This window comes from Cydia splendana, chromosome 22 (genome assembly GCF_910591565.1).
Source record: "Cydia splendana chromosome 22, ilCydSple1.2, whole genome shotgun sequence".
Lineage (NCBI taxonomy): Eukaryota > Metazoa > Arthropoda > Insecta > Lepidoptera > Tortricidae > Cydia > Cydia splendana.
In genome coordinates this window covers 4,618,038-4,632,673 of record NC_085981.1, presented here as the reverse complement: position 1 = coordinate 4,632,673, position 14,636 = coordinate 4,618,038, and the positions used below count along the sequence as shown (strand labels likewise).

The window sequence follows — 14,636 nt, the reverse complement described above, 5'->3', positions numbered from 1 at the left end:
CTCACACCATGACGAAAGCCTCTTGCCCGCGAAACAGGAAGGGGTGCTGGTCGATCATGGCCTGAAGGATGTCTTGGTAGGGCCAGTAGCTGTCATTTAAAATGTAAACTTACAGGCGTGTCTCACACCATGACGAAGGCCTCTTGCCCGCGAAACAGGAAGGGGTGCTGGTCGATCATGGCCTGAAGGATGTCTTGGTAGGGCCAGTAGCTGTCATTTAAAATGTAAACTTACAGGCGTGTCTCACACCATGACGAAGGCCTCTTGCCCGCGAAACAGGAAGGGGTGCTGGTCGATCATGGTCTGCACGATGTCCTCGAGGTAGGGCCGCGTCATCTCGAAGCGGCCCATGTCCGAGAACTGGACCGGGAGCAGCGTGGGCCACCAGCAGATGGCGAGGTTCTTGCTGTCCATGGAGTTCAGCTTGGAGTTGTCTGCCACCCTGGATACATTTTGTTAGCGTTAGTATAAACTACTTGATAGGTCTCTTACAGCAGCTTGTCTCAAAACAGATTGGAATAAGAAAGAAATTATAGTAATCACGGAAGCACGATTAAGCCAATTTCGCAGGCGGCTATTAAGCCTACTTGCGATTTATACATATTTATTTTATGTTTTCCGCTGAATGTAGATCTACTATCTACATTATACTTTGGTCTGACCTTTAAATCTACATATAGATCTATATTACAATTTGGTGCCGTGACCAGGATACGTATAATTCTGAATTTCGATTTGTGACCAAATTGCATTTTCCTTAAATTGAAAAGTAATGATAAATCATAGTGATATTAGTCATTTTACTGAGGGTCGGTCGCCCACCGCTTCGATAGTTTGTTTGTCAATTTACCGTTTTAAGTTTTGTATAAAACGAGTATTTGTGATACCTGGCGAAGTGGTCGAGCACGTAGTCGAGGGTGGCGCGCGCGACGCACGTGAGGCTGTTGTTGAGCAGCGAGCGCAGCGCTAGAAGTCGCCAGCTGCGGTCTTTGAGCTCCACTCCACCCGCGATGCAGCCGCGCATTGCTGTAAATTTATCACTTTCAAATAGATGCACAATTCAAGTTAACGCCACCCTTTGAACGCCTCGTCTGTCGTACGCGTGCTTGTTGAAATGCACGAAGGTTGATATTGATCTGTAGCCACGCGCGTGTTTTATTTGTTGGTCAAAGGGTTAGTTAAATATCGCTTTACGTATGTAAGGACTCACCCGCTATATCCTCTAACTGTTCCATGCTAGCCTCGTCTAATAGCGGCGGTAACTTCTTGGAGAAGAAGTCCTTTAACGCAGTCGCTACAGCATTCACCGGGATGTCTAGAGAATCCAGGTCAACGTTGGGATCTGAAACGTAAATCAATGTTAGTTCTGTTTAAAGCTCGCTAATTTGTGGACAAGTAGAAAGGCCTGTGCACACCGGGTGCGTGTGCGTAGTCGTGCACGTGCGCGTTGTAATATACAGATCTTCATGTGAGACTGCACACCGCTTGCGTGACGTGTGCGTGTGCGGCTCAAACATTTTAGCGCACGTGCACGTGCTCGTCTACACACACGCAGCCGGTGTGCTGTAGCCTGAAACGTGTGGTGGCTACATGAAAGCCCAGAAACAAAACACTGTTTTAGATAAACTGAGACGAATAGCAAAGTTTGACACCTTATTAATCCTATTATTAAGTAGTTTGGTAAACCAATCAAATAATATAAATTAGTAGCCCCATTTACGGCCATCCCCAGTCTGGATATCAAGAGCGAAACTCGAAACAAGATGATGCGATGATCTCACGATGATGACGAAAAAAACTGATGCCATCGCCTTTGAAACAAAGCTTAGGATGGTATTCCATCTGTCCAATATCATGGTATTTGAATTGCGCCTTGCGTCTCACTCTCTTATTACGCAAAATGTGTGACGCAAATACACATTGGACCAAGATATTGGACAGATGGAATGCCACCCTAAGGGAGAGAAAGCAATAAGTACCTTCGTTGAACTTGCTGAAGAGCATATCAACATGAGCCCGGTTACCAGGCACCCGGTACAGGCCTTCGGACGCCAGCCCTTCCCTCTCGATGAACTGCACGCATTTCTCCACGAAAAGCGGAACCCCGTGCGCTCCCTGAAAATATATGACGGAATCAGATTAATTCATAATTCCTACTATTTATTAATTGTCATTATATGTTTAGTTTTTAGTGGCCATAGGTCTTCTTTCAAAGTGCTTGAATTTTTTATTCCAATGTCCATTCCATGAAAGTTTAAAGGCTGATTTAGACGGCGCGCGAACTCGTATGCGATTTTAGTTACATTGAGGACTATTGCTTACATTCAATTCAGCCGACTAATCAAATACCGCAATGTAATGAAACTCGCATGCGAGTTCTCGCACCGTCTAAATGAGCCTTATCTTACGTTTATATTTTATTAATGATAAGGATAGTTTATTTTTCAATAGCGTATGAACAACAATAAAGCTACGCCGGCTCTAACCCTACACCTTCTCGGCCCGAGAAGATCTAATATCCCAATATGGCACCGGCAAGAAACTCAGCGGGACACATCTTTTCAAAACATTACATATAATTACAACAGGTTATTATCCAAAAAAAAAACTTTAGCAAACCTTTAATAATATTAGTTTATCAAACAATTTACCTGAGGGCCCCAGTTCGCCGCCGAGGCCGTACTCGCCATTTGTGATGAGTTCTTCTTTGAGTCTTTGCTTTTCGAGGGTTCCTGGGCACAAAATAACAGATAGATAAGAAAAAAAAATCTTGCATTTAAAACATTAAAAAAAACAACGCCATCCGAGAATGGTTCTTAATTTGTTCACCCGCACGCTTTTAGAATATACTGTTTTATTTATTAGGCTACAAAAGTTCTGAACGCCTTGAGATCTCAAGAAAAGATCAGGAGAACACCGAATAAAACTGGTATTCATCGGAATATAAGCTACATTCCTACTAGTCAAATCAGCTTCTTTTTTAGAACTGTCAAAACGATTTTTTTGTATGGAATTTATATGAAAACAAATATAGTGACGTCACGGTAAACTCACCTACTTTTTATATTTCAATCCGATTTATTAAATACAAATTGTGTTTAAAAATAGCTGCTATCTATGTTTTTCTAATAATTATCTGGTGCTTTATTTCGTGTACGGTTTGAAACAATTTATTTTAAGTACAGGAAACATCCCTATTATAATCGTTTTCGAGACTTGGTTAAATTCCTTTAATACGAGTAAGTAAGGATGGTATTCCATCTGCCCAATATCTTGGTGCAATGTGTATTTGCGTCTCACATTTTGCTTAATGAGAGAGTGAGACGCAATATACATTGGACAAAGAAAATGGACAGATGGAATACCACCCTAAGGGTCGGTTGCACCAAACTGTTCGTATCGTTAGAGTTTGCTATATTTTTATGTATGGAAAGTTTCATAGTAAGAGCGCGCCGGCGACGTTGATCGACGTTGGCCCTTAGGGCCAGTTGCACCAACCACATTTGACAGACTGATCAACGTCAGCCGGCGCGCCCCGGCACTTTACTATGAAACTTTCCATACATAAAAATTTAGCGAACTCTTTAACGATACGAACAGTTTGGTGCAACCGACCCTAAGACGCGCTCAGATTCCGGGCGACCTCTGACCTCACAATACAATACAAACCTTATGCCTGCGATCATGCTTGCTGAAGGGATGGTGCCTTCTCCTGGTGTCGGGCGCGCTAGATGAGGAGTTGTCCTGTGTCGAAGACGGATACTCTCCCGCTAGCATCTGAAACACCATACAACAACACTGAAAGCACGATTCACACGAGCTGGGTAGCTACTAGCTACTTACCTAGAGAAAAAGGAATTTGAACTTTCCGTGCTGTAGTTAAAATCCATATTTCAAAAAACACCGCACACGACGCGCGACCTAGATGTATCTCATATTCTTCAATGTATTTACATTCACAATGTATGTGGCTTTCCATCAGACAAGGGTCCTTATGCTTCATGTGCAATAAGTACGTTTTTATCAGAATTTCTGTTGGAATTCCAGAAGGAAAGGACTTGGGAGCAATAGGACCTATCTTCGATGGAAAGCCACATTAAGATCTGTGAACTGCTTTAAACACGGTCTTACCATATTAACAAACGGATTTAATGTCATTATCACAGGATATGCTAATTTAAAGCACATAATACACAGTACACACATTTTTATCAACGAATCATTAAAATGACACGAAAAAAAGCAATGATATGGAAACTTAGAACCAAGAATTTTATTCTAATCACAGACTACCGAACGTCAGTAATTTTAATCGTATAGTAGCCTGCTATCCTGCTAATCCGTCCATGAGTAATATCATTGTTTACTTTAACGATAATTGCTAACCATAAGCGTCAAGGTCTAATCTACCCCGTGCTTAGAGGATTATTAATATTTATAACATGTATCAAATGGTCCGCTGGTACCAATTTAAGTATCACATTATAGTGTGTCATATGTTTGGTGCGCATTGTGACTAAAGTATCACATTTTGTGCACAGGTGATGCTATGTTTATTATAAAAGAACCGTCAGTTTTGTCCAGAAATTCGGCTGAATATTTATTTTTTAGTTTTAGTTTTATAGCCACCTTTTAATAAATATAATAAAGGCAATAGAAAATAGAAGACGAGTAGGTACTAATTGCACATCTGCTACGACACGACCTGTTCCTTAATAAGAACATCATAGAAGTAAAAATAGAGGGAAAGAGAAGAGAAACATATAAAAGAAAAGGTTCCTGTTGTGTCATACCAGAAGGTTAAGGAGTTGGCAGAGGATAGGAGTTTTGCTTTGCTCCAAAAAATTGCTCCACCGAGAGCACAGCTCTTAAATACAAAGAAAGAAAGCCACCTTTGGTATTTTTAAGCACAAAAATATGCATATAATCATCCATACATACGTTTGAATGGACCTCTTAATATCAATAATAACCATTTAGTGGGTTGTAAGATTTGAGGGAGGAAGCACGGCTTGAGTACGGCTAGCAGTAGTTATAAATAAATAAAAAAAAGCCTTTATTCATTCTCTACAATATTACAGTATGTTGTATAGATATTTAAAAAAATCCTTAAGTTTTGTTCGCAGAGACCCCTCTTTGGGTGAAGGCCTCCTCCAGTTTTCGCCAAGTTTTTCTAACCTTGGCCTTCTGTGGCCAGTCCTTGCCAGCTGTAGCCATTATTTCATCGGTCCACCTTTCTTTGGGCTTTCCGTGTTTCCTGGTCCCGGCGGGACCACGCCATAGCGTGGTTACTTTTGCCCATCTTTCCTTGTTTGAGCGTGCTAGTCATAGTCATAGTCATTTATTTATAATATTTTAAATATTACATGTCAAGTTAGTAGGCAATAGGTATTCAGTTTTTAATAACATTCAAATTAATTAAATAATCAGCTTAATTAAAATATCAGGATAGGTACAATGTCAATTATTCAATTAAATTATTAAAGTAGATTTAGCTTACATTACATTATTATCAATAAATTACATTTATAAATTATTCGGTAGATCAAAGAAATCTTTAATATCGTAAAAAGAGTAGTTAGGTAGAGCATATAATTGTGTAAGTTACCTTGAGCTGGGGCTCCAGGTGCGGGACGTGCGGGGCGTGCGGGGCGTGCGGGGCGTGCGGCGGGTGCGGCGGCGGCGGCAGCGGGCGCGGCTCGCGGCGCCGCCCGTCCCCGCCGCCGTCCGAGCTGCCCGAGCTCGACTCGCTCGCCGCTGCAGGAACAACCACACAATTACAACTACACATCACTTGCAACCACATACACGGTGTAACATGAGGAAACCGAATAATTTTAACAGCATATTCCTGATCATATTTAGAGACAAAAATGTCCTATAACTTTTTTGAAATAGCCTAGCTTCAGAGTTAATACCAATTTTGAAAAAAAATAAACATTTTTTTATTGTTACATAGTGGAAAACGCCTTTTTGATGGCGATGTTGCTACTATGGGACGTAGTCTAAATATCCTTATTGATAGATATCAAAAAGTGCAAAAACTAAGGTTTACTAAAAAAAAAGGAAAAATTTATTTTAATTGACATGTTTACCAATAACATTTACTTTTTATGTACAAATACATTCAATAAATGAAAAAAAAAAACAAAAAAAATATTTTTGGCGATATTGACCTTTAATTCCGACGTTTCAGCTGAGTTGCACCAGCTGTGGTCACGGAAAGACTGACGTCCCAACAAATGTCAACGGAGATATTAATAAAACACCACTAAACTACCCGAAATTAGTTTATAAAAATGTTCGGGGTAGACAAAGAAATTGTAGCTACCCGTTAAAGTTTAATGTTTATTGTCCACGGCACGACACGCAACACTCACAGTATCCGTACACTGGTCCGAAGATCAGAGCGACACTATTATCCGCGGATCGTGAGAGAGGCGATTGAAATTAAAAAACACCCTAAAAATTTCAATCGTGAGGACGGGTACAAATTATCGTCTACTTGGGGACCAGTGATTCAAATGTTGAAACCAGCGGATATATCTTCGGACCAGTGTACGGATACTGTGAGTGTTGCGTGTCGTGCCGTGGACAATAAACATTAAACTTTAACGGGTAGCTACAATTTCTTTGTCTACCCCGAACATTTTTATAAACTAATTTCGGGTAGTTTAGTGGTGTTTTATTAATATCTCCGTTGACATTTGTTGGGACGTCAGTCTTTCCGTGACCACAGCTGGTGCAACTCAGCTGAAACGTCGGAATTAAAGGTAAAAACAATGAAATTATATCGCGGTAGACCCGTTTGTGTAATTAAATATGTGTACAAAACGCGAGAGTTTAAAGTGTGATATTGACCTTAACTCTTATTACATTTTTTCCTTCTTTGGACCTCAGAAATGCGTGGTTAAAACCTTTCGCATTCCTCGTGAACACTATGTATAGGGGGCGTGCATGAACTATAGGGGGCAGCATAGGAGCCGTCAGATTTTTGGCGGGAGGCGTAAATGTGACGTTTATGCTTCCTATGTAGCCCACAAGATGGCAGAACCTACTATGCACAAGGAAACGTACCTACGTGAACGGTAGATGGTAGCACTTGTTTTGGAAATGTACATGTGCACATATATTTCCGATTCAGGCCACAAGTAAGTAGTAGTAGTAGTAATAAGCTCTTTATTGTACAAAAACACAAATTAAAAGTACTTAACATACAATTAGGAAAAGTGACATACAAACGCGAACGGATTACCCTATGAGCGATCTCTTCCCATTAACCTGTGAGTAGATGAGAGGAGAAAGTGAAAAGAGGGTGACAAATGCAGCTACAGAGTAACTACCGTGGAACGTTTAGACTCGTTTCAGACATAACGAAATCCGCGCGCTTCGCGCCGCGCCTTGTCTGAACCAGCCAATATTAAAAACCCACAATACTTAGATGAATTATACGCGTAATAGTTTACGCTGCAAATGGTAGGATATTGTTGCAGCAGAGAAAGAGAGCGGATCCACTCATTTCCGTTGCGTCATTATTTACGGCCAATAAATTACAAATATAAACAGAACATCAGTATTTCTATAAAAAACACTAACCTTTATCCTCCTGAGTTCTCGCCCTGTAACTCGTAGGCAACTCCGGCGGTCCCACAAACATGCCCAGTTTAGGTACCCTAGGGCTCTGAACAGCCACTAGGTTGCCTAAGGAGCGTTTCTTGTAGTGTCTAGGTGCGTGATGTTGCGTGCGTCTACGCGCGTGCGCGCGTGCGACGCCGCCGGAGGCTTCGCTGGATCCGGAGCTGTCAGTTTCTGAGAATGCTGGAAGGAAATGGTTTATATAGTGTTGTATACACTGTGTTTTTATTGAATTCCGTTAACTTCGGGGTATAGTTAAGTACGTTTATAAGAACTAAATGGCATAGTTAATTTTCAAAAAAAAAATTTTTTTTTGTTTTCTTATTTGTTTTTTTTTTTGTTTAAAAAGTAATTAAATGTAGCATATAGCGATGTTGTAACACGGGCATTACATTTAACTCAACCAAACAATTGAAATCTGTGACATATCAATGTCATTTCGTACATCAATCGACCGAGATTGTACTTAAGTTTAGTAGCAAATGTATGAACTCATTCTAAACACTAATCGATATGTAAGCCGGCCCTAAGGCAAGTGTACACGCTTGTAGAGGCCTTATAGGAAAAAAATAAATTATGGATTATCTCCGAAATGGACTTAATTAGAACATCGGTGTCTTTGAGAAAGTTACTTGATTTAAGCTCAGGAATGCACCCTTGAAATTAACGGAAATCAAAAAAAACACGGTGTATAGTGTTAATACTATACTCTGTATCTTTAGGTATTTAAATAAAAGTAAACAATTTGTACTTTTTCGGGTAGTTATAACATTTATTGGTTAACCAACCAAATACAAAAGCGCCTGGATCTGTCACTGAACGACCCGAGTTTAACCTACATTATTTGATCATGTAATGTTTTCATCTACCCTCAACTGGCTTAAGGAGCCATTAGAGGGTAGATTTTGTTTACTTTTATTTAAATACCTTAAGATACAGACTATAGTAAGATAGAAAGAGGAAAAAACTAAAAGAGAATGGTAAATTAGCTGCATAAATATTAGGGGTTTTTGATAATCACAACTGACAACTTAAAACTGAAACTGACTGGACTTGTACTATATGTACTAAACATGGAATTTCCACATGGCAGCAATTATTCTACAAGAAACATTAATGTATTCAATTACTTTCGAGAAATGCAAGGAGACCTAAAAATAAAACAGTGAAATACAGAGGGTAAAAGGCAAGACGAAAAAAAATCAGAGCTCGTACTGTGAATAGTAGAAATCGACCTAAGTTTACGCAACTTAATCGTCACTTATACGACCGCAATAGAACTTACAAGGCTGATGCATAGGTGTTTTCTCATGCCTCCGATGTCTTCTTAGTCTCATCATAGATGGCGCCTCCATGTACTCATTGGTTTCTTTTATCTGAAACGAAAAAGATAATCACTTTAATATGTCAGAAACTAAAAGCTTCAGAAACTGTCAAATAAGAGTAATTACTTATTATATGGTCATTTAAATGAAAAAAATAATTGGTAGTTTTTGAATTTGGGGTAGTTTAACTACTTACAAAATTACTAACTGAAGTTAGTACGAAATATATAAATAGTATAGGTTCTCGCGGGCTTGGTTTCCGCAACTCGACGTCATTTTATTGCGCATATTTTGCGTGGTGGGTTGGCGGCACTATTCTTGCCAACCCAACTCTACCAAGGAGCCTAGCAGACCCTTGACGTTGCCGACGACTTCTGGGAGAGACCCCGGTGAGCCGAGGTGTTGTGCCCGGTATTCTGTCAGATAGATATTTTTTTTTTTTTTGTGAGCTACCTGTGCGTATTGTGCGTCTAACTCCGTCTCAGAGCTCACTCCCGATGGATGGTGGTGGTGACCGCCAGGCTGACCGCCCGAATGTGACCAGCCTGACCGTTGCGACTGAAAAGGTAACACGGAAATTAAAACGTTTCTGTCTATTAGACTTAATGTTTATGGTCAAAACAGCAATTACATTATTTTAATTAATAAATATTTGTGACATCAGTCATTGACGTCATTGTCATAGGCTTAGCATGGGGCATGGGGCGATACGAGCACGCTGTTGAAATTTACACTCATATCTAAAAGGCACTTAGAGCATTTAATAAATGGAGTTGCCTTTAAGAGCTTATCCCTCTGCCGAAAAACTTACACAATTGTGCAAAATTTCGTATGGACTGACATGGCTATTTGTACGTTACTAGGGTTTGTAATCCGGATCCGAAATGTATGAAATTATCCGGATCTGGATCCGGATCCGCGGATCTTCCCTTACATTTTGGATCCGTCGTGCAAACCCTATACGTTACGTACAACTCATGTAGAAATAGCAATACATTTGACGTTCCCTCCCCCGCCAAAATCGGCAGACTGTTTCGTACAGAAAATGACAGCCATGACGTCTCCAGTTACTAAATGCTCTAAGAAAAGGCACCATGATTTTTTTGTCAACATTTGGAATTAAGGAATATATTCTAAATTTAATGATGAAACATTACGTCAAATCATTCATGATCACATCCCAATAAGCAAAATCAACCTGTAATTACACACCCATCTATAAAATGTAATTAAAAGATAAGATTACATTATTGGCATCCTACATAACATAACTACCGATCTACAGCTGTATCCACATATCAAAAAGTAATTACCTACAAAAGGTCACGTTTCAAACTTGCGTAACAATTCTCGCGCATGACCGTGCGCATCTGCCTTTCTCTCTCGAACATAATTCGTAAATTTAATATAAAACCACAAGCATCGGTGGTTCAGTGGTAGAATGCTCGCCTGCCACGCGGGCGGCCCGGGTTCGATTCCCGGCCGATGCAGATTACTTTTTTATGGACGAATTTATTTATGGAAAAGATTGTAACTTCTGTCAGTATTCAGAAACTGATAAAATGTAAGAATTCGCACATAATAACTTATTACTTTTGTTTAAATGTGACGTTTTCAATAGGTATTAACTTATTCTTAATTTTAAATAAGAAATCTTCCTCACCGCCTACTAACAATGTGTATGTACCGAAAAAACGATAACTACAGTTTTTTTATTATACTGCACATACTACTATTTTTATTATATTGAAAACTCTAATATGAGTTGGCTGATTTTATTTTGAAAATGTCTAGTTTTTTTACTTAAATTCGACTTTCATTATACAATAATTCGAACGATTTACTTCGATGGTAATATGGAGATTCAACGATGAATCATAAGCATCGGTGGTTCAGTGGTAGAATGCTCGCCTGCCACGCGGGCGGCCCGGGTTCGATTCCCGGCCGATGCAATTATTTTTTGTGTACTCTTAGAATGCAAATTTGCGGAAAATTAAATTATACAACGTGTCTTATGTGACTTACTTTTTATATTATATTTTTAATAATTGTGTATTATGAAGAATATACAGTATTTTTTCAACCAGCCAGTATTATATTAGATAAAAGATTTTTTTAATCCTTTCATCATTTCACATTCATTTCTAGTCAATCGATTTCGAACCGTAATTCTTATAGTAGAGATGCGTTTTTTTTTAAGTAGGGTAATTCATCAGTAACTGGCCACTTTTAGTAACTGGCCGCCCTAAACTAAAAATGAATTCTATTCACCTATAAACAGAATTCATTACAAGCCTTTATTTAGTTTCACCTGACCGTTGTCTGTAATCAAATCTTGCAAGTTAAATTTGATCCACTTCCCGGTTTCCGATTGAGCTAAAATTTTGCATACATACGTAAGTCACTGACAATGCAATATTTTGGTGTCATCGAGCTGATCTGATGATGGAGACCAGAGGTGACCATAGGAACTCTGTGATAAAACAACGAAACCTAATTGTGTTTGGGGTTTATAGAATTGTCTCGATGAGTATTAATTACCTGTGGAAAGAAAAGTACAGTCAGCGATAAAAGCTTGTACCAAAAATTAAATTTTTGCCAAAAACTTATTTTAGTATAAGGTTTCAATAACTGGCCAGCTTTCAATAACTGACCACATTATACTAAAATGAATTCTATTTATAGGTGAATAGAATTAATTTTTGGTTTGGGGTGGCCAGTTACTGGCGAATTACCCTATGGTGTCAGCAAAGAGAATAAAGTCTATAGAGACGGATTCTCAAAGTAAATTATGTAACCACTGTAAATTTACTGCCATCTACTCGACTATAGGCCAAAGGTATGGTTCCATGTTTTCGAGCGATGGCGCCACAACCTTCAGCCTATGCTCGAGTAGATGGCGTGAATATTAATATTTAAAAAGTTAACACATATCAGTTAAAGAATAAGGATCAAAATCAAATGGCGTTCAAACAGGTTTAATCTTCTGTCGAAAGATGGCAGTAAATGAACTGTAGCTACATAATTTACCATGACAGTAACTCTCTTCTTCAAATCCTCTTTGGTGTCAGTATGTTGCCGCTACGGAGTAAAGCGTTAATAAAATAATCTTTTGACAAATCTATTTGTTCAGGTCACATTTCAAACGTACCTTTCTCTCTCTGGGATGCGGCGGCCCTATGGTGATTTGCTGTAGGGCATCGCTGACCATCGCATAGTTGTTCAAGTCCAGTTTACCGGGTTGCTATAACAAATTAATATTTTTTAATAAATAAATAAATGTTATAGGACAATTTTACACAGATCGACCTAGTCCCACAGTAAGCTCAATAAGGCTTGTGTTGTGGGTACTAGACGACGATATATATAATATATAATTATATATAAATACTTATATACATAGAAAACATCCATAACTCAGGAACAAATATTTGTGATAAACACACAAATAAATGCCCTTACCAGGATTCGAACCCGGGACCTCCTGCTTCGTAGGCAGACAGGGGGCAGGGGGTCACTACCGACTAGGCTAGGAGGCCGTCAATAAATACATATAATCATAATCTGATTTTATAGATCTCTGCTGCGTGAAATGATCGGTCTGTACTGGCTCCTCTACACTATCGGCGATGATAGACGATGACTGGCGAGCACGATTGTGTGGACGTGTAGAGGGCAGACTCGGCATTCCCCGCCATTCATCGTCTATCATCGCCTGCGACCCGTGAGTTGTTGGTTTTTTGGGCACGCAACAAAGGGAATTGCGTTGTACAGGCGATCATGTGGATGCATGCACTGTGGTGTGCACTGTACGTTACACACACCTTCACATAATCTGTCTATATATTCCGTAGGTTAAGGATCATATTTCAGAATTAAATCATACTTTCAACCAACAAGTTGTATCAATTGACGCCACACCTTACATGGCGATCCTGGCAGGATCGCCATGTAAGGTGGGACGTAAAGGAGAACTCGTTCATACTGAATATAGGTTCTGTCTTAAATAACAAGTACAAGCCATTATATACTAAGCTATGCACGTGTGTGGGTAAGGCGTCGTACACACACTACAGCACGAAGATTTTGCCGATGACCGATGACACTATTAACGATCATCGCCGATAATGCAGATGAGGCATTAACTGTGGTTGGTGCAACTGGCCTTTAGTCAGTGGAGAGACACTTCAGAATTCGGGCAAACTCGGCTCCGTTCGGCTCAGCATTGCTCCGAGCAATTATTAGGGTTGACACAACTTGACGTCCCTTTGCGTGCACGACCACAGATAAGATAATTACTTGAATTTTGACAACCCTAAATAGTCGAAAGGGATAATGCCATAAGTTAGAAATGCTGTCAAACTTCGGTTTTGTAGGAAGTGTCCTTTCTGTACGGTAGTACTATTACTTATTCTGTGCTTTCGTTTACCTTGAGCGTCTGCGAGTGTCGCTGCCGCGGCGGCGGCGGATGCGGGCGGGCGCGACCCGTGGTGAAGGCGCGGTGCCCGTAGCTAGCCGGCTGCCACACTCCACCGCCATCTAGTACACATAGATAAAACGTAAAATAACTGACTAATGCCATAGATAAATATAGTAAGAATAGAGTGCTCACTCCATACATCAGCTTTGATACCAAAACCGCTATTGTTTTCGCAGTCGACATCTAGCATCGAGTAGCGGAATTATCAGTACCGTTACTTGATACTAGAATTCTCTAGTGTCGCGACCGACTCACGAAAATTGTATTGAACAACAATTTACAACTAATATTAAAATAAGGAGGAGTTGAAAATAGAGTTCCGTTTAATCCGGTTATAATATCAGCTGAAAATTGTTGAGCATTACACTTTTCGGTCGTCGAAACATCTATTGTCAAATAGCAGTACTGATAATTCCGCTACTCGATGCTAAATGTCGACTACGAAAATAATAGCTAGTCGTTTTGATACTAAAACTGATGTATGGAGTAAGCGCTCTATGTATTTTTTTTCTCTATACTAATGTAGTGTTTTATATCGCTGTATAGTCGACATTAGACCCACATACAACGAGCCGCCTCGCGAGAAATTGCTGCGCGATGCAGTTTGGTCTGTGTAGACGTGCCGAGTCATCGCGGCGACGTACGGTTGCCTCGTCCGAGAAACGTCTATATAGTGCGAGCTACTTCTCATGTCAATTTCCTCGCGAGGCGTCTCACGTAGTGTGGCGGCTATTGAAACGATCAAACAAGTTGCAGGGATAAAAATATAAAAAGTGTTTTTTTACATATTGTTTAGACGAATGGCGACTATACATAAATTAAGCTATAAACTCTTTGAAAACGAAACTAAGAAAAAAAACTGCTCTATGTAAAGAATAATCAAAAACAGGCACTTAATTAAAAATAAAAGTTATAAAACAGAACCAACACGTAATTATAAATCATAATCATAATATTTCTATTCAAAATAGATACATATTTATATACTCTATAGATACTCTTCTATTTAAAAAAACCGGCCAAGTGCGAGTCGGACTCGCGTTCCAAGGGTTCCGTATATTACACAATTTTTAACAATCAGTGCCGGATTAAGATATTTTGATGCCCTAAGCATTTCTAGGTGCCCCCTCTCCCTAGGGTCATCAAGATTACATTGATTTTTTGGTAAATTGAGAGAAGTTCATTGCCGCATTAAA

The 14,636-nt window shown here is 39.6% G+C and overlaps 1 protein-coding gene, 1 long non-coding RNA gene and 2 other non-coding genes across 4 annotated transcripts in view; 3 read left to right on the top strand and 1 right to left on the bottom strand.

Moving 5' to 3' along the window:
* The window catches only part of LOC134801529 (uncharacterized), a 254,894-nt gene that overhangs the window by 107,580 nt on the left and 132,678 nt on the right, over positions 1 to 14,636 (top strand). The window lies entirely within an intron of this gene.
* LOC134801509 (rho GTPase-activating protein 190) overlaps positions 1 to 14,636 on the bottom strand; it is a 49,491-nt gene that overhangs the window by 4,989 nt on the left and 29,866 nt on the right. The window contains exons 27-38 of the mRNA XM_063774121.1: positions 13,390 to 13,499; positions 12,112 to 12,204; positions 9,414 to 9,518; positions 8,921 to 9,011; positions 7,597 to 7,818; positions 5,663 to 5,757; positions 3,670 to 3,777; positions 2,652 to 2,732; positions 1,980 to 2,115; positions 1,211 to 1,342; positions 888 to 1,026; positions 235 to 442 (exon numbers count right to left, since the gene is read on the bottom strand). Of these exons, the coding sequence (XP_063630191.1) occupies positions 244 to 442; positions 888 to 1,026; positions 1,211 to 1,342; positions 1,980 to 2,115; positions 2,652 to 2,732; positions 3,670 to 3,777; positions 5,663 to 5,757; positions 7,597 to 7,818; positions 8,921 to 9,011; positions 9,414 to 9,518; positions 12,112 to 12,204; positions 13,390 to 13,499 (1,511 nt within the window). The 3' untranslated portion in view covers positions 235 to 243. The remainder of the gene's footprint in view (positions 1 to 234; positions 443 to 887; positions 1,027 to 1,210; positions 1,343 to 1,979; positions 2,116 to 2,651; positions 2,733 to 3,669; positions 3,778 to 5,662; positions 5,758 to 7,596; positions 7,819 to 8,920; positions 9,012 to 9,413; positions 9,519 to 12,111; positions 12,205 to 13,389; positions 13,500 to 14,636) is intronic.
* Positions 10,380 to 10,450, top strand: Trnag-gcc (transfer RNA glycine (anticodon GCC)). Its single transcript has one exon. It is a non-coding gene; the product is annotated as a tRNA-Gly (tRNA).
* On the top strand, positions 10,842 to 10,912 carry Trnag-gcc (transfer RNA glycine (anticodon GCC)). The gene has a single exon. It is a non-coding gene; the product is annotated as a tRNA-Gly (tRNA).